We start from the raw sequence: 20,021 nt of genomic DNA on the forward strand, positions 1-20,021 counted from the left end.
TCTCCAGTAGTGATAGAATAAAAAAGTGGGGGATATCTCTGGAAGATTCAAGAGATAAGGGGCAACTCTTCTATGGTTTGACTTGCCCAGTAGATTTCCACATACACACGTGTACATGCCTACGTTTGCATGCACACACATATACACATAACTGACTGCCCTTCCTGGAAGCACAGAAGAAGAAGAAGCAGCCAGAAGAAGAAGCCACCCACCTTTGGTCCAGGCGCCAGCGCCTGTGGCTGGCTGCAGCCCAGGAGACGAACAAGCCACCCGCCCAAGGTCCCAGGCTACAGCCACCTGGAGAAGCTGCCAGCCCTGTGGTCCAGGGCGCCAGCGCCTGTGGCCAGGGAAATAGGTTCCCTCTTCTCCTACTGCAGTCATTACTTCAATATTCCCCTTCTGAATTTCTCTCCTGTGCTGCAACCCAACTCCACTTTTCATCGGAAGGATACAGAACAGAGAGAGCAGGGTTAAAAGCTTACATTTTTAAGCCTGTAAGGTTGGTACTTAAACATATAAATGGAAAACTAGAGTCCTTAAGGTAACAAAGGCTACAAAGGACAGGGACAGCGCATGACCTATTATACCCAGCAATCCATATGGGAACTGAAAACTTTGCAATGATGACAATTAGTGAAGATATGAATCAACTAAAATAGTTGACAGGGACAATTCTTCCATCTTTGAAAATATCTACTTCAAATCTTTTAAAATAGATTTTCATCTGCATAATATAACACATTCTGACAGCACCACCACCACCACCAATGTGGTCAGTGTTGTGCCGATAAATGTTTAATAACTCAGGGACCCCCCACCCCCCTGAGTGCACAAATTTTTGTGCACCGGGCTACTAGTATAGAAGATAAATAAATCGAAGATACCTGCTTCCAGCCAGCCTCCACTGGGAACTTGGATGGCTGGGGGCTGTGGCCAGCCTGCAAACAGCCATCACCTACTCACCCAGGCTGGCCAGGCACCCCATCAGGACCCCCACCCTGAAGGGGCTGTGGCCAGCCTGAAAACAGCCCTTATTTCCTTCACCCGGGGTGGGCCAGCCACCCCGGGGGGGCCCCCCACTTTGATCGGGGCCCCTCTTCGGGGCAAAACCAGCCGGCCCCCCACCCATGCACTAGGGCTTTTTTCTTTATATATTAAGGGGGGTAATATGAAATTTGCCCCTAACCGGCAAGAACACTGGGAAATGCCTGGTCTTTATGACCCACTTTCCCCCCCAGGGAGCAGATGCTCAATGCAGGAGCTGCCCCCTTGTGGTCGGTGCGCTCCCACAGGAGGAGCTCTGCTCAGCCACAAGCCAGGCTGGCGGCTGCCAGTACAGCAGTGGTGGTGGGAGCGTCTCCCGCCTCCTCAGCAGCGCTAAGGATGTCCGACTGCAGCTAGGCCTGCTTCCCGCTGGCAAGTGGACATCCCCCGAGGCTCCCGGGCTGCCAGAGGGATGTCTGACTGCCAGCTTAGGCCCAACCCCCAGGGAGTAGGCCTATGCCAGCAGGTGGGCATCCCCCGAGGTGTCCCAGTTTGCAAGAGGGCACAGGCCGGGCTGAGAGACCCCCCCCCCCCCGCCCGAGTGCACAAATTTTTGTGCACCGGGCCTCTAGTATGTTCATAAACTTTAAGAAGCTTTAAATATAAGCATTTATTTACCTTTAGATTTGAGCGAGAACTTTTCCTTTTACTCCTCGTGAATTAGGCTCTTTCTTAGAACTCCATGTTTCTACCTTTCCCTTCATAGCAACAAAATCCTCTGCGGGCGTGCTATGATTGGAATGGCTTTCTGTTAAACAGCTGGAATTGATGTCTTAAAAGTGTAACCCATCTCAACCAGATGCAACAAAAGGAGTAGTTTGTGGCTCATATATTTGTCTTCCTTGTATTGCCTGGTCATTAATATTTAATATTTTATTTCCCTGATAATTTTAATAAAAAACGATATATATTCCACAGATTTCAATGGGACAGATGCTTCAAGATTTTGGAAAATTTCTTGGGATGTTCCTTCTTGTTTTGTTTTCTTTCACAATTGGATTGACACAACTGTATGATAAAGGTTATACTCCAAAAGAGCAGAAGGACTGTGTAGGCATCTTCTGTGAGCAGCAGAGCAACGACACCTTCCATTCGTGAGTGTCTTTTACAGTTTTCAGTAGATATATTTCTCTCTTTCTAGTATGTTGTGTAGGAATTAGTACTGACAGAAATAGAACTTCAAATCTTCTTTAAGAAATTCCTTTTTAATAAGAAATACTTATTTTTAATGTATCACTTGATAGTTATCTTTACATATAGAATCTTTAATTAGCAGGCCCAGATTATGCCATTGACTCCCCCCTGTAGGCTGTGTGAGTGGAGGAGCTCTTGGCACTTCGTCCACTACTGGCTTGGGAGCAGGGCAGCTCTTCGTGGGTTGTATATATCATAAGATGTTCAGCAGCTCTGCTTCTCACTCACTGTTACAACCAAAACAGTCTCTCACATTTTTAGCTTGTTAGGAGTTATTAGGATGGACAATTATTAGAGCTTTATGAACAATTTTTTCTCAAATTTACTGTTATCATAATACATACATACTTTAATTATGCTCAATAAGGAATTGAACAATTAGTTGTGAGGCAGACAAAATATCACCCCCTCATTCTTAAATAAAATAATGGAGAAGAGGTGTGGAATTGCATATTTGTTGTGTTTTATGTACCAACTCTTCTTCAGTTACTTTCATGTCATCTTATTTAGGGAATAAGATTAGATAAATAATAAATGTTCATCCAACCCTTCTGCATACCAAACACCATTCTAAGTGCTGAGTGAGTAAAACGTCGATGAGCAGGACCACCTCATGGAGCTCATATTCTTATGAGGTGATACAGACAATAAGAAATAAAATATATGATATATTACACGGTGATAAGGGCTAACAAGACAAAGCTTGGGTGAGGGGATGTATGTGTGAGGGTACAGTTTTAGATAGGATATTAGGGAAGGCCCACAGAGATGACATTCAGATAAATATGTAAAGCTGGTGAAAGATCAAGCAGCGAAGGAGGGGTCTGGAGGAAGAGCATCAGCAGAGAGAGGGAATGGTAAAGGCAAATGCCCTGAGTTGGAAGTATGGCTGCAAATTCAAGGAAAAGTCAGGAGGCCGGTTTGGGCGGGGTGAATCCCAGTGAGAGCTGTAGGAGATGAGGTCAGAAAGATAGTGGGATCATGTAGGACCTTGTTGGCCCTTGTAAGGATTTTGGGCTATTGAGATAGCCATTTGATATTTTTGAGCAGAAGAGTGACAAAATCTGATTAGGCATTAACAGGATCATAGGTGTTGGTATGTTAATAATGGACAGAAAGGCAATAAGAGATGAAAGAGGAATCATTTCTCTTCCTTTTGAGTCTACTTCTTTGTTTAAAGTAAGGCATATCTGTACTGTTGGGTTCACCTCATTTATTTTATAAAGTATTATTCTTGGATTATCAATGTTTTCTTTACATAATGTTGATATAAATGAATTCTTCATTTTTGCTAATGATTTAATTTTTTTTTAAACAAAAATGTAATCGTCTTTACAGGTTCATTGGCACTTGCTTTGCTTTGTTCTGGTATATTTTCTCCTTAGCACATGTGGCAATCTTTGTCACAAGATTTAGCTACGGAGAAGAACTGCAGTCCTTTGTGGGAGCTGTCATTGTTGGCACGTACAACGTGGTGGTTGTGATTGTGCTCACCAAGCTTCTGGTGGCAATGCTGCACAAGAGCTTTCAGTTGATAGCAGTAAGTGTCTATTCTTATAAAAACTCTATATTCTCTTCAGATCATACCCAATGTATGCAGTAGATAAGGCATCCAAATATTATAAGAATTAAGAATTAGTTTAATTTTAAAATTAGATTTTTAATGCAAGTAATGTATAATAACAGCACATCGTGAATCAAATTTTTACCTACAAGATGTAGAAACGTGGGCAGTTTAAAATGATATCTTTTTCTCTGCCACTCCCCATGTGCATGTTCATATTCTATTCGGCTTTTTCATTTGCCTTTTACAGAATCACGAAGACAAAGAATGGAAGTTTGCCCGCGCAAAGTTGTGGCTTAGTTACTTTGATGACAAGTGTACATTACCTCCACCTTTCAACATCATTCCTTCACCAAAGACCATCTGCTACATGATTAGTAGCCTCAGTAAATGGATTTGCTCTCATACATCAAAAGGCAGGGTTAAACGGCAAAACAGTTTAAAGGTAAGAGACTAGAATTGCAACATAGAAGTTTTAGTAATTCCTAACCTCAGATGTTTCCTCAGGCATAAATATGCAGGCTTCTTAAGGCCTGGGACTGTCTTGATTTTTTTTACTCCTGTATCTCTAATGCACAGCATAGATATAACATAAAGTAAGGACTCAGTATTTTTGAGAATGAGAGATAGAGCTGGAATTTTTTCATGAAATCTCATCTCAGTTTTAAAACATGCAGAAAATATTCATTATCCCTATTCTGTGAGCGTAGATACTGATACCTCATATTTTTTCTGGTTCTTCTTGAAAGTTATTCAATACATGAATAATTTAATACATGTTTCTATAAATCAGAAGTTGGCAAATTTTTTTCTGTAAAGGGCCAGATAGTAAATAATTTAGACTTTACAGGCTGAGACAAAATCAAAGATTTATGTGAGTACTAATAGAATAAGAAAGAACATAAATTTCCACTAAATTTTTATTGATGAAATAAAAATGTAACAATAATTGAGTAATTATTAAAATTATTAAATTTTTGTTAATACAGATCTATTAATGAAAAGAATGGAATTCCATTTGGGGAGGATAACATTTTGTTTAATTGGGGTTCAGAATTATTGTTCCCAGCCTTGCTGTGTAGCTCTGTTGGTTAGAGTATCATCCTGATACACCAAGGTTGCGAGTTCCATCCCCAGTCAAAGCACATACAAGAATCAACCAGTGAATGCATCGATAAGTGGAACAAGTTGATGTCTGTCTGTCTGTCTGTCTGTCTGTCTTCTCTCTTTCTCTCTTTCTCTTTCTCTCTCTCCCTTTCTGTCTCCCTCCGGCCCTCCCTCCCCCTTCCTCTCTTTCTAAAAAAATCACTAAAAAAAGAAATTGCTGTTTCCTATCATCAACCTAGTAACAAATGTTCATCTGTAAACCCATTCTTAGCCAACAAGCCATTAAAACCAGGAAGTGGGTCAATTTGACCTGTGTGTAGGTAATAGTTGGCTAATTCCTCCTATAAACTGAGGACTCCTATGACTATTTTTGAATCAAAATAAGCACACAGGTGAATGAATAAAACAAATATGCAGGCTATATTTGTTTTAAACAAATGTTAAATGTTATTTTATAACAGAGTGGCAAAAGTATAGTCTAATAAAGCATTAGAAGATTTCTGTTTGTATCTGTGAATACTTTTCAAAAATCCACTCTTTTAAATATTGTTTATGCCCATTGTTAGTACCATATTATTGCTTTGTTTTGAAGGAATGGAGAACTTTGAAACAAAAGAGAGATGAAAACTACCAAAAAGTGATGTGCTGCTTGGTGCATCGTTACTTGACTTCCATGAGACAGAAGATGCAAAGCACAGATCAGGCAACTGTGGAAAATCTAAATGAACTGCGCCAAGATCTGTCAAAATTCCGAAATGAGATAAGGGATTTACTTGGCTTTCGGACTTCTAAATATGCTATGTTTTATCCAAGAAACTAATCATTTTCTAAATCACATAGAGAATAATTTTCAATAATAACTCTGAAAGGCTGTTTGCATAACTTGCAATTAAATCATAAGATATATATTGAAATACAGAATTATGTAAAAGCATTATTTAAAATATTTATAGTATAACTGTTATATAAAATATGTATATAGAATAAGTTTTTTAAAACTTCTGTAGGTAGCTTTTTTCCGAAGCAAAACAGATTTAGTAGACAGGTTTTGTGAGCATGCTGCTTGGTTTTCTTATTTGAACAATGCTCTAAAATTTTTTTCTTTTTATGTTAAAGAAGAGCAGTTATAATTATACACATTGCCAGAAAGTTCTGTAAATGAAGACCAGTAAATGTCTTCCATGGAATAACTTGAAATATTGAAGTCGTGGTTTATAAAATATGTTTTAGGACTTTACATATAATATAGTATTTATTGTTTGGTATTATAGTTTCATCTAAAACAGTAATCTGTTTTTTTTATTTTATTATAATCCTAAGTAACAAAGAAACAACCTTAATGAATATTTGAATCTATTTATGTCTCTATAAACTTAAATTCACTTCAGTTTCATTATTGTAATATATTTACTTGTACATGGTTGTAATTACTCTATTTTTAATTTTGCTTTTTTTCATTTAATAGTATTTTATATATACACTAGAGGCCCGATGCATGAAATTCATGCAAGGGCCGTGGCCCCGGCCCCTGCCCGCCATTGCCGCCTGCCACTGCCGCCACCGGCCGGGGGGCCTCTGCCACCTCTGCCGTAGCCCCCGCTGATGTGGCTTTGTCCAGAAGGAAGGACGTCTGGAAGGACATCTGGTCTAATTAGCATATTATGCTTTTATTATTATAGATTTCCACTTATTGATATAGTCCATCTGTTAAATTTTATAGAATCATATCATTTTTAAAATATATAGTTAGCAGACTTGTTATTTGTCACTGTAGAGTACTTGTTTATGTTTACAAGTTTACCCAGGTACTTCTATAAGATTAGGCATTTGGTGGTTTTTAATTTTTTCTTGTTATAATAGTGCCATAATTTTTTTCAGGTTGGCGTGAATGTTCATAGCTATAAAGCTAACCCAAAGTAAGGACTTAGAAGATATTTCTGTACCATGTGTGGTCACAGGCTGTTTTATTTTTTTAAACATTGGGAAACCCTACAGGGATCTGTTCTATATTTGAAATAAGGTTCTTGAGCTTTTCTCCCAAAGTATTTCCCATAGAATTAACATAGCTTCTATAAAAGTGACTTCATGTTGATTTGTGGATCATTCTTGCTGCTTAAGATGAAAAGCATTGACTTTTTTAAAATTAGAAAATAAAATATATATTAAAACTTATTTCCTATGTTCATACAAAGGATGTAGTTAAAATTTTTTCATAGGCTTATCTATTCTTGCAAAATTTTCAGTTAAGAGGTTATTAGGTCTATCATTGACTTCTTAACTGAATGTCATGTGGTTTTAAGGCCACGGGGTACAGGTCGTCCTTTGTTTGTAAGCACCACTGATCCAGGGATCATTGTCTGAATATATTAGTATTGTATTTTAGCTTGCTTTTGACTTTTTGCTTTTTAATTTCCAGATTGTAAGTGTTCCCTCTTTGGGGCCAGTTCTTATAAAAATGTTTATTGTAAAGTTATATATTTTGTCTACAATAGGATTATGCACTTCCCAATTGGGATTTTACATCAGGATTTTTAGTCATTCTAAAAAATATCTAATTATTAAATAAAAATATTTATGGAGTGCCTACGGTGTTTATGGATTACTTATGTGGTATATTTTGAATAACAGTATATTGTCAGAAGAAAGGTGAATAAAACAACATTGGATTGTAAATTGACAGAGTCTGTCCATTGTATTATTGAAATTTTTTTTTTACTCTTTATACTTTTTTTGAGATAGAATTCCTGTCATCAAATTCACTCTTTTAAAGTATACAACTTAATGTTTTGTTTTGTTTTTTAAGTCGTGGTAAGAAAATCCTAAAATGCAAAAAATCAACCTCAGACCTCAACACCTTTCTACCTTCAGTGGTAATTATATGTAACTTTTTAAAACTCTACCTTTATCCTATCTAATAAAGAGGGAATATGCTAATTGACCGTCATGCCATCGCAAAGATGGCGGCACCCACAGCGGAGGCCGAGTTCCCATACGAGCCTTAATGAGCAATCAGCAGGGACCTGAGGCTGCGTGGCGCTGGGCCAGGGCAGGGAACCTGAGGCTGCGCTCCCCACCCAGTGGGGCTTGACAGGGGGCCTCAGGCTGCTCCCCCTGCCCTGGTGCCAGGCCGGGGGACCTCAGGCTGTGCCCTCCGCCCGGCAGGGCTTGACGGGGGACCTCAGGCCACGTCTCCGGCCCTAGCGCCAGGACAGGGGACCTGAGGCCGCGTCCCCTTCCAGGCAGAGCTTGATGAGGGACCTCAATGTGCGCCCCCCACCTCGGTTCTTGGCTGGGGGACCTCAGGCTGCTCCCCTCGCCCTGGCCTTGGGGACCTCAGGCCATGCCCCCCACCCTGGTGCCAGGGGACCTGAGGCTGCGTCCCCCACCCAGCGCTGGGCCGGGGGACCTGAGGCTGCACCCCCCACCCAGCGGGACTTGACAGGGGATCTCAGGCCATGTCACCTGCCCGGCATGGCTTGATGGGGGCCCTGAGGCTGTGCCCCCCCACCCAGCGGGGCTTGATTGGGGACCTGAGGCTGCGCCCCCTGTCTGGCGTCGGGCCAGGGGCCCTGAAGCTGCATTCCCCGCCCAGTGGGGCTTGACAAGGGTGGGGCTGGCCAGGTCTGGATCTCGCCCAATTGGGGTGGGGCCAGCTGGGTCTGGGTCTTGCGTAATTTTGAGGTGCCATGGGTGGGCAGGGACTTGACTTTGGGTCCTGCGATGTGCCCTAAACTCTGACAGGAGGAAGATTTTCATATAGATTTTACTAATTTTCTTTCATCTCTGACCCTTCTATTATAGAGAAAGTGCAAATGGCAATATTAAAATATTTCCTCTAATTAATCCCCTTTTAATGTGCACGAATTTCGGGCACCAGATCACTAGTCCTATATAATAAAAGCCTAATATGCTAAGTGCCCAGTCGACCGGTCAGCCATTCAACCAATCAAAGCATAATATGCTAATGATATGCTAAGGCTGCTCAACTGCTCGCTATGATGTGCACTGACCACCAGAGGGCAGACACTTTAACCAGTAGTTTAGCTTGCTGCTGGGGTCCAGCTGATTGGGACTGAGTGAGATGGGCCAGACATGCCCTGGAGCCCTCCTGCGGTCCCTCCCCAGCCCCAATCATGCACCGGTGGGGGTCCCTCGGCCTGGCCTGTGACCTCTCGCAATCTGGGACCCCTCAGGGGATGTCAGAGAGCGAGTTTCAACCCGATCCCACAGGCCAGGCCGAGGGACCCCACTGGTGCATGAATTTGTGCACCAGGCCTCTAGTATTTTATTAAAAGGGCAAATATGATTAACCCAGCTGTTTACTTGAATTACAAAAGTAATGTGACTCAATATGAAAATAAGAAACTGTCTACAAATCTCTGACAGGTATAAATGGCAATATACAGTGCACATAGGGGTCACACAGAATAACAAACTCTCTTATAAAAAAAATATTTTAATGCCTTTCAAATTCAACTTTAAAATTATCCATGGAAAAGATTGTCACATCAGAATGAATACCTCTTAGTCAAGCGTCAGAAGCTGCACACCGTCAATTTAATATGCAGTGACATCTTTTCCCTAGGCCTTCTCTATCTGCTCCTCTACACTCCCCACTCCATCCTTTCCTCAGTCCTGAAAATGGAATGTGTTGAACATCTGAAATCTGTTGCTATGATGTTGTGCAAACTATAACATGCTGTTGACCATCTGTAGTCACTAAGCCAGCGGAGAACTGGTCAGTCAGTGCCTCCTGGGATAGCTCTCCCCTTAGCCCATCTGTAGCAGTGATTCTACCAACACCTCTCTCCTTTCATAGCTTCTGGATTTCTGAATCTGTAATTTCAGAGGTTTTATATGACTGCCAGCCTAGGGTGGACATGGCAGGGAGAACATCTTCTCCATTGTCTCCTTCTGAAGGCATCATTCTTGCTCCAGGTGCCATGAAGCTGGCGAGCTCACACACTGTTGAACACATTCTCTGACATGTTTTGCAATCTTTCCCATGTGAGGTATGGCATTTTTCATGATACTTGCTACATTTGTAATTGGAAGATAAATACCTTGTTCTCTGAAACTTTTTTTAAAAAAATGGATTCCAGAGAGGGAGAGAGATATAGAAACATCAATGATGAGAGAGAATCATTGATCAGCTGCCTCCTGCACGCCCCCTATTGGGGATGGAGCCTGCAACCCAGGCATGTGCCCTGGACCGGAATGGGACCTGACCCTTCAGTCCACAGGCCGATGCTCTACCCACTGAGTCAAACCGGTTAGGGCTCTGAAACTTTCTTTTAAACCATCTGTGTCTTGATGGGCAGCTGTCCTGGGCACCATCCTAAGGCTGCATCACATAATGACTTCCTCCAGTGTAGTCCGTGTAATGCCTGGTTGAGAGGCATCTATTGAGAACTGTCATCACCCATTGTCCTGAAACAGAACACCTGTCTAGCTCCTGCCCTCACTGCTGCTGGTCCAGTACTAACACCCCTGCAGTCCTTTCCCCGGGGCTGCAGGAAGGGTGGGATCCTGCACCATGTTCCCCACAGCAGTGGCAGCCTGGGCTCTGCACACATTCCTGGTCCACCCTCGGAGCTGAGACCTCACTGCCAGGGAGCCTGAGTGTGGCTATGGCCCACCCCTGAGGTTAGAGCCTGCCCAGCCCTGCCCCGCCCCTCCTCTTGGGTGGAGGAGGCCTAGGCCATGGCCTACGAGGAGGAGTGGAACTTGGGCAACTTTGTCAAGAGGGGCTAGAAGTGCCCAGCTGGAGTGGCTCAGTTCGTTGGAGAGTCACCCAGCTCCGAAAGGTAACTGGTTGGATTCCTGGTCAGGGCACATGCTCGGGTTGCAGGCTTGATCTCTGGTGGGGGCATGCAGGAGGCAGCCAATCTCTCTCATAGATGATTCTCTTTCCCTCTCCCTTGCTTTCTCTATAAAAAAAATTTTTTTAGGGAGAGAGAGACAGAGAGAGAGAGAGAGAGAGAGAGAGAGAGACAAGAAGGAGAAGGAAGGCTGTGACAAGGATGAAGGTAAGTGGAAAGAATCTGAGCAAATAAAGGTTGGTTACAGTGGCCTCAGAGATCAGACAGTGCAAATAAGTGAAAAGGAAGATGATAGTGAAAAAAGATCCACGTGTTAATTGGGAAGAAGGTAGAGCTGCTGGTGGTGGTGTAAAAAAATATTTCTACTCTAGTAATTGTTCCAGAAACCCCAGAACCGGCAATGACTAGAGGAGGAGACAGGTAAACCACAGCAAGGAAAACACAAAGATCACCAGAAATACACAGTGATCCGCAGTTCCCATCCCTGCAGTACACTGCCAAACATGTAGAAAGCTGAAAGGTAAGGAAATGGAGAAGAGCTTTAAAGTAGTAAGACACAAAACTAGAGGTACCAATGAGGTTTCAAAAAAACAGGCCCTTAAACTTCAGCCAGACAACAATATGCTGTGTTTGAAAATCAGAAAAGCAGCCACACACAGTACAATTAAGGAATGGTCTTTGCTAACACTGCTGAGGTAACTAGACCACAGCTAACCACCAGCAGCAGCCATTCATCATTTGATCTCTGCTGGGTCTACAGCATCCAATGCGGACCCTCCATGTAAGTGACAGGCCCTATTGCACTATGGAAGTGTGTCACAACTGCTCTTTAAGTATATTGAATTCAGAGGGATTTTCAGTGTTTTAAATGTGTGAACTAGATTCATCAGTGTACTTTCATAATAAGTATTCTGTAAATACAAAAACAACAACACAAAAACGGCAGCCAGTGGTCATTTCAGAATGTGTTTATGTTCAGATACTGGGCCCTCATGAGGCTGACTACCTCAGAGTTGCTGCACTCCTGGACTCATGTGGATCACAACTTCTGGATAAGGTGACAGCTGTGAAACTTGAAACCAGCTCTACTGGATCCCTATTGGAAATCCTGCAGTCAGCCATCTGGGTTCTGATCTGCTGTAAAAGATAAAGATTTAAGTGACCTTAACTAACCTGTCCTGTGCCCCACCCTCCAGGAATGCTCTCTGTAGTGGGCTCTGGCTCTATTAGACTTCCTGGAACATGCTGCTCTCAAAAGAACTGATGTGTTCAGATGCTCTGTGTAGGGCTATGATTTCTAATTTAAACTTTCAGTTGAATTATGAGGTAACCACAAATTCAATACAACTTGGGTTCACCAAGTGGGAAGGGGCATGGGAGGAAATAATCTTGTTTCTTCTAGTAATTTTTAATTTGAGTAGTGCTTTTTCTGTGTTCCACATGAAGGCCTTTCTTTTCTTTGACTTGGAAGTTCTTTGACAGAGCATATTGCTTGGTTAAGTGACTTAAAATATGCATTAGAATTGTGAAATGTCTCATGAAAGGCCAATCCTTGGAGGGGAACCAAATAGCCTTTGATGTAAAGAGCAGTGGATGCAAGGGGCTCTACTTCAGGTGCTGCTAAAGCCTTCTCGAATCAGGTATAATTGTAAAGTTAACTGCAGTAGAGAGTATAGTTTCTGCTCGGGCCAAGGGATTCACTGACCTGTTCTTACAAGTTCAAAGCAACATGAGCAGAACCTCAACCTAAAACCTGCTTAGGTTTCATGGATCTTGCATGATCTTTGACAATTCCAGATATATGTGTGCCCAAATTTTTAAGTTATTGGACATTCTGTAAATGTAGTGATTGTCCCAGAGTAGCTCTGTTATCAACCTTCTGGTATGTCTTTATGCTGTTCATTTATAGTCAGGGGCAAACAACAGGTGATGTGGCCACTTCTGTTTTTAATAATTATAGCTCCCTGGTAAAACTATCCAGTCATTTTTAGTCCTAAAAAGGGACTTCAGGGAGATACCCAGAATTACTGAAGTTTCTTCCCATCTAATGAGATAGTCTGGCAATTTCCTAGTTTAATATCTTTGGTTCAATAGAAATGCTTCAAAGTGGTTGTGCGAACACTTGATGCAGTCTGGGTTTCTCTGTAATAAATCCCTTTGCCAAATGGCGGAGTTGGGGACTTGCTACTGGCAAGATGCAAACTATCCTGATATGGAAGCATATTTCTGTGCGAGTTTATTCTTTTTTTTTTTTTTGAAACAGTAAGTTTATTGTTTGACCAAGCGCTCTTCAGGGTAAGCCAGTTATTACACAATATATAAACAGCAACCTCCTATTCAAAATTCCTCTAGATTAATTAGCATGTCTTATTTCTGTAAACAAGTTAAATCTGTCTGTATGCATTTGATATCTACTTTCACATGGTAAGTCCTTTCCCACTAGGTGTCGAGGCAGTCAGCTTCCATGGCTCTGTCGCCATGCAGGAAAGACTGGTACAACTGCAATGAGCATCACAACTTGAAGTCACACTAAGTGTTCTAAGGGGCCAATTCTGAAGAGGAGAAGAATTCGTTTTGGATATATGTTTCATTTTTAAAAATATACTTCATCCCATTTTCCCATGTGTTCCTATACACACATTTGAGAAATTATGGACAACAAATGGGTGCAAGGCCGGAGGCAGGAAACAGGACGCGGAATTTCGTGAAGGACTCTTTCTGGGAACCAGATAGGACTGTCACTTACCTCTTTGGACATCAAAGGAACAGGAGGGAGAACAGACACTCAATGTCCTTGTCAAGCTCACCTGACAGTAATGATGTCAGAATAAAGCATTTAAATACAAGGTTCAAACTAAAAGAACAAAAAAGGCATCTTCATAGGTAATCACCTGACATTTCCAGCATTCTCATGTATTTACTTGTGGTTTTAAAAATAAACTACAAGGCAGATTCCAGAAAATGGCGACCAGCAGGAAGGTAGGGAGGGAGAGAGTGTGAGAGCACAAGGAAGTGATAGAGGAGTGTGTGGACGTGTGTGGTGTGTGTGTATGAGCTAGGGACAGTTAGATTCTGCAGGTCTTCTAAGGGGCTGCTAAACCGGGCGGTCTTAGGCAGCGGAGTCCTGCTGCTCCCCGCGCGGACACTCCTGGGCGGCCAGCACAGGCTCAGCGACCACGCCATCTTTGGAAACAGAGCTGCTTGAGACTAGGATCCTGGCCTCAGCACCACCCAGTCTGATCGCAGACGCATACCAGGACCCTGCAGCCACTGGGGACAGAGACCTGTGACCACAGCTACAGACCTGCGGACACCAAAAGTTCAGAGATCCCCGCTGCAGATCCGTGAGTAACAGAGCCCATCCCCCCTTCCCGCAGGCTCGCGGGCAGCGCTGAGTAACTAACTGTTAGACCCACCCCTTGCCGGGGCCTCAGTGCGGCAGGAACTTTGGCCTGGAAGTGCGCGAGCACCCTGGAACTGATCCTTTGTGCACTGCCGGCTTCGGAGCCCTGGGCTGGTTGCAAACCAAACGCGCGAGCACCGGGAACTGATCCTACGCCCACGGCGGGCTTCAGAGCCCTGGGCTGGGAGCAAACGCGCGAACGGGAATTTGTCCGCGTAGCACAGTCCCAGGGACCCCGTTTCTCGAGGCAGGAGGCAGCACCAAGCACCAGTGACTTGACTGTGTTTCTTATCACCTGTGCCTGAGATCCTGATTCCCTGTGCATTCATACTAAGAGCCAGTGAATCCATTTCCTGGTGCATGGGCACACAGGGGCCCGGATTCTCAAGGCAAGGTCCCGCAAAGCAGCAGAGACTCTGATACTGGTCTCTTAGGGAACTCTGACTCCTGGCGCATGCTAGGGGGCTCTGGTTTTCAACACGGTGCAGGCAGGGTCCCTGATTCTAAGGGCACATACGAGGCCACATTGAGCGCTGGCAACACTGACTCAGAGCGAGCTTGGTTCCCACCAACCAACAACAACCACACAGCTTAGTGTCAGAGCTCTTCAGTGACACTAGGGTGGTGGGAGGCTCCCTCTGCACACAGCCCAGGCCCACGCAACTCGACCTTTGAACCATCGGGAGATAATCAGAATGAAGAAACGACACAACACCCAGAGGAAAGACAATGAGGAATCACAAAGAAAGGAGATTAATGAAGTTGAAGCATGCAACATGACAGAAAAAGAATTCAGAATAATGGTTGTACAATTCATTCACCGGATGGATGAGAAAATCAACAACCTATGCAAGAATCAGGAAGAAATGAAAAGTGATATAGCTACAATCAAAAACACCATGGAAAGTTTCAACAGCAGACTAAAAGAAGCAGAAGACCGAATTAGTGAGTTAGAAGATAAGGTAGAAAAACAAGCTCAATCTGAACAGCAACTGGAGAAAAAAATTAAAAAACAGGAGGAGAGCCTAAGGGAGCTTCAGGACAACATGAAACGAAGTAACATACGCATAATAGGGCTACAAGAAGGACAAGAAGAACAACAAGGATTAGAAAATCTATTTGAAGAAATAATGACAGAAAACTTCCCAGATATGGGGAAGAAAAAAGTTACACAAGTACAGAGAGTCCCAGGCAAGATGAACCCCAAAAGACCGACACCAAGACACGTCATAATAACGATGGCAAATGTACAAGACAAAGAGAGAATCTTAAAGGCTGCAAGAGAGAAACAGAGAGTTACCTACAAAGGATCCCCCATCAGATTATCAAACGATTTCTCAACAGAAACACATCAGGCCAGAAAAGAATGGACAGAAATTTACAAAGTGATGCAAAGAAAGGACTGAATCCAAGAATACTCTACCCAGCAAGGCTATCATTCAAAATTGAAGGGGAAATAAGAAGCTTCACAGACAAAAAAAGGCTAAGGGAGTTTATCACCACCAAACCAGCAATGCAAGAAATGATGAAGGGACTGGTGTAAAAAGAAGAAATAAAAAGCCCAGAAAGAAAACAGCCACAAAAAAATAGAAATGGCTACAAACAAGTACCTTTCAATAATAACTTTAAACGTTAATGGACTAAATGGCCCAATCAAAAGACATCAAGTGGCTGAATGGATAAAAAAACATGACCCATACATTTGCTGTCTACAAGAGACCCACCTCATTAGAAGGGACTCACACAGACTGAAAGTGAAGGGATGGAAAAATATCTTTCAGGCAAATGGAAAGGAAAAGAAAGCTGGGGTAGCAATACTTATATTGGACAAAATAGACCTCAAAGTGAAGGCCATAACAAGAGATAAGGAAGGCCACTTCATAATACTAAAGGGATCAATACAACAAGAAGATATAACCCTGATAAACATATATGCACCCAATGCAGGAGCACCCACATACATAAGAAAACTCCTGGAAGATATCAAGAGAGAGATCGACAACATACAATCATAGTAGGGGACTTTAATACACCACTGACATCACTGGATAAATCCGTTAAACAAAAACTCAGCAAAGAAACAGCAATCCTAAATGACTCACTAGATCAGATGGACTTAATAGACATCTTCAGAACACTTCACCCCAAAGCCACAAAATATACGTTCTTCTCAAGTGCTCATGGGACATATTCAAAAATAGACCACATATTGGGTCACAAACAAAGTCTCCCCAAATTCAAGAAGATTGAAATCATAAAAAGCATCTTCTCAGACCACGAAGGCATAATATTAGAAATAAACTACAATAAAAAAAACCCAAAATACTCAAACACTTGGAAGCTGAATAGCATGTTATTAAATATTGATTGGGTTACCGATGACATCAAAGAAGAAATTAAAAACATCCTGGACACTAATGACAATGAAAACACAACAATCCAAAACCTTTGGGACACAATGAAAGCAGTCCTGAGAGGGAAGTTTATAGCTCTACAGGCCTACCTCAACAAACAAGAAAAAATGGTAGTAAATCATCTAAATCTACAGCTCAAAGAATTAGAAAGAGAGCAACAAGAAAAGCCCAGGGTGAGCAGAAGGAAGGAGATAATAAAGATTAGAGCAGAAATAAAAGACATAGAGACCAAAAAAACAATACAGAAAATCAATGAAACCAAGAGCTGGTTCTTTGAACGGATAAACAAGATTGACAAACCTCTAGCCAGGCTCACCAAGAAGCAAAGAGAGAGGACCCAAATAAATAAAATCAGAAATGATAGAGGCGAAATAACAACAGACCCCACAGAAATACAAATGATTGTTAAAAAATACTATGAACAACTTTACTCCAACAAACTAGACAACCTGGAAGAAATGGACATATTTCTAGAAAAATACAACATTCCAAAACTTAATCAGGAAGAATCTAAAAATCTCAACAGGCCAATAACTATGGAAGAAATTGAAGCAGTCATCAAAAAGCTTCCAGCAAACAAAAGCCCAGGACCAGATGGCTTCACAGGGGAGTTTTACCAAACATTCAAGGAAGAACTAAAACCTATCCTCCTCAGACTACTACAAAAAATCCAAGAGGAGGGAACACTTCCAAGCTCATTCTATGAAGCCAGCATCACCCTAATACCAAAACCAGGTAAAGACAACACAATGAAAGAGAATTACAGGCCAATATCCCTCATGAACATAGATGCCAAAATCCTCAACAAAATCTTAGCAAATCGGATCCAGCAGTACATCAGAAAGATCATACACCATGACCAAGTAGGATTTATCCCAGGGATGCAAGGATGGTTCAATATCCGCAAATCAATAAACGTGATACATTACATAAACAAATTGAAGGAAAAAAACCACATAGTCATTTCAATTGATGCAGAAAAAGCGTTTGACAAAATTCAACACCCATTTTTGATAAAAACTCTCAGAAAGGTGGGAATAGAAGGATCATACCTCAACATAATAAAAGCCATATATGACAAACCCAAAGCCAACATCATACTCAATGGACATAAACTAACACCATTTCCCCTAAGAACAGGAACAAGACAGGGATGCCCACTCTCACCACTCCTGTTCGACATAGTATTGGAAGTATTAGCCATTGCAATTAGACAAGAAGAAGAAATAAAAGGCATCCAAATTGGAAAAGAAGAAGTAAAACTGTCCTTATTTGCAGATGACATGATATTATACCTAAAAAACCCTAAAGACTCCATCAAAAAACTATTAGACTTAATAAAAGAATTCGGCAATGTAGCAGGATACAGAATTAATGCCAAAAAATCTATGGCATTTCTATACACCAATAGTGAACTTGCAGAAAGAGAGACTAAAAAAGCAATCCCATTTACCATCGCACCAAAAAAATTAAGCTACCTAGGAATAAACTTAACTAAAGAGGTTAAAGACCTCTACTCAGAAAACTACAGGACGTTGAAAAAAGAGATAGAGGAAGACATAAAGAGATGGAAGAACATACCATGTTCTTGGATTGGTAGAATCAACATCATTAAAATGTCTGTACTGCCCAAAGCAATCTATAAATTCAACGCACTTCCCATTAAAATACCAACGGCATATTTCACAGACCTAGAACGAACTCTCCAAAAATTCATCTGGAATAAAAAACGACCCCGTATAGCTGCAGCGATCCTGAGAAAGAACAAAGTAGGTGGGATCTCAATACCAGATATCAAGCTATATTACAAAGCCACTGTTCTCAAAACTGCCTGGTACTGGCACAAGAACAGACATATAGATCAATGGAATAGAATAGAGAGCCCAGAAATCAGCCCCAACCAATACGCTCAATTAATATTTGACAAAGGAGGCAAGAACATACAATGGAGTCAAGATAGTCTCTTCAATAAATGGTGTTGGGAAAATTGGACAGATACATGCAAGAAAATGAAACTAGACCACCAACTTACACCATACACAAAAATAAACTCAAAATGGATAAAGGACTTAAATATACGACGGGAAACCATAAAAATACTAGAAGAATCCAAAGGCAACAAAATTTCAGACTTATGCCAAAGCAATTTCTTCACCAATACTGATCCTAGGGCATTGGAAACTAAAGAGAAAATAAACAAATGGGACTACATCAAAATAAAAAGTTTCTGCACAGCAAAAGAAACCATCAACAAAACAACAAGAAAGCCCACTACATGGGAGAACATATTTGCCAACAGTATATCTGATAAGGGCCTAATCTCCAACATTTATAGGGAACTCATACAACTTAACAAAAGGAAGATAAACAATCCAATCAAAAAATGGGCAAAGGACCTAAATAGACACCTTTCAAAAGAGGACATTCAGAAAGCCAAGAGACATATGAAAACATGCTCAAAGTCACTAATCATCCGAGAGATGCAAATCAAAACAACAATGAGGTACCATCTCACACCTGTCAGAATGGCCATCATCAACAAATCAACAAACGACAAGTGCTGGAGAGGATGTGGAGAAAAAGGAACACTTGTGCACTGCTGGTGGGAATGCAGACTGGTGCAACCACTATGGAAGGCAATATGGAGGTTCCTCAAAAAATTGGAAATGGAACTCCCATTTGACCCTGTGATCCCACTTCTAGGAATATATCCCAAGAAACCAGAAACACCAATCAGAAAGGATATATGCACCCAGATGTTCATAGCAGCACAATTCACCATAGCTAAGATCTGGAAACAGCCTAAGTGCCCATCAGTAGATGAATGGATTAGAAAACTGTGGTACATCTACACGATGGAATACTATGCTGCTGTAAAAAAGAAGGAACTCTTACCATTTGCAACAGCATGGATGGAACTGGAGAGCATTATGCTAAGTGAAATAAGCCAGTCAATGAAGGAAAAATGCCACATGATCTCACTCATTCATGGATAATAGAGACCATTATAAACTCTTGAACAATAATAGATACAGAGGCAGAGTTGCCTCAAACAGACTGTTAAACTACAGCAGGAAGGCCGGGGAGGGTGGGGGGGCTGGAGGGGGGGGTAAGAGATCAACCAAAGGACTTGTATGCATGCATATAAGCATAACCAATGGACATAAGACACTGGGGGGTAGGGGAAGCCAGGGGATTGTCAAGGGCGGGGAAAAAAAAAAGGAGACATATGTAATACTCTTTGTAATAATTTAAGCAATAAAAAAATTAAAAAAAATAAAATAAAAAAAAATAAAATGAAGAATTTCAAAAAAAAAAAAAAACATGATTTATGAAAATATGTAATGAGTTTGTTATTATTTTTCAATGAATTAATAAATATTTTTAAAATTTAAAAAATTCAATTTTTATTTATAATACACTAGTAGCCCATTGCACAAAAATTTGTGCACTCAGGGGTGAGGGTGAGGGGT

General features: G+C 41.6%; 1 protein-coding gene and 2 pseudogenes across 1 annotated transcript in view; 2 read left to right on the forward strand and 1 right to left on the reverse strand.

Annotated features, from left to right (window-relative positions):
• Positions 1-6,426, forward strand: part of TRPC1 (transient receptor potential cation channel subfamily C member 1) — a 162,663-nt gene extending 156,237 nt beyond the window's left edge. The window contains exons 11-14 of the mRNA XM_014453217.2: positions 1,963-2,138; positions 3,577-3,778; positions 4,053-4,247; positions 5,502-6,426. Coding sequence (XP_014308703.1) covers positions 1,963-2,138; positions 3,577-3,778; positions 4,053-4,247; positions 5,502-5,729 — 801 coding nt within the window. The 3' untranslated portion in view covers positions 5,730-6,426. The remainder of the gene's footprint in view (positions 1-1,962; positions 2,139-3,576; positions 3,779-4,052; positions 4,248-5,501) is intronic.
• Positions 6,427-9,461: 3,035 nt separating this feature from the next.
• On the reverse strand, positions 9,462-10,328 carry LOC111825320 (annotated as a pseudogene).
• A 573-nt stretch (positions 10,329-10,901) lies between these two features.
• Positions 10,902-11,399, forward strand: LOC111825321 (annotated as a pseudogene).
• Positions 11,400-20,021: the final 8,622 nt, after the last annotated feature.

This window comes from Myotis lucifugus, unplaced genomic scaffold (genome assembly GCF_000147115.1).
Source record: "Myotis lucifugus unplaced genomic scaffold, Myoluc2.0 scaffold_21, whole genome shotgun sequence".
In the NCBI taxonomy this organism is placed as follows: Eukaryota; Metazoa; Chordata; class Mammalia; order Chiroptera; family Vespertilionidae; genus Myotis; species Myotis lucifugus.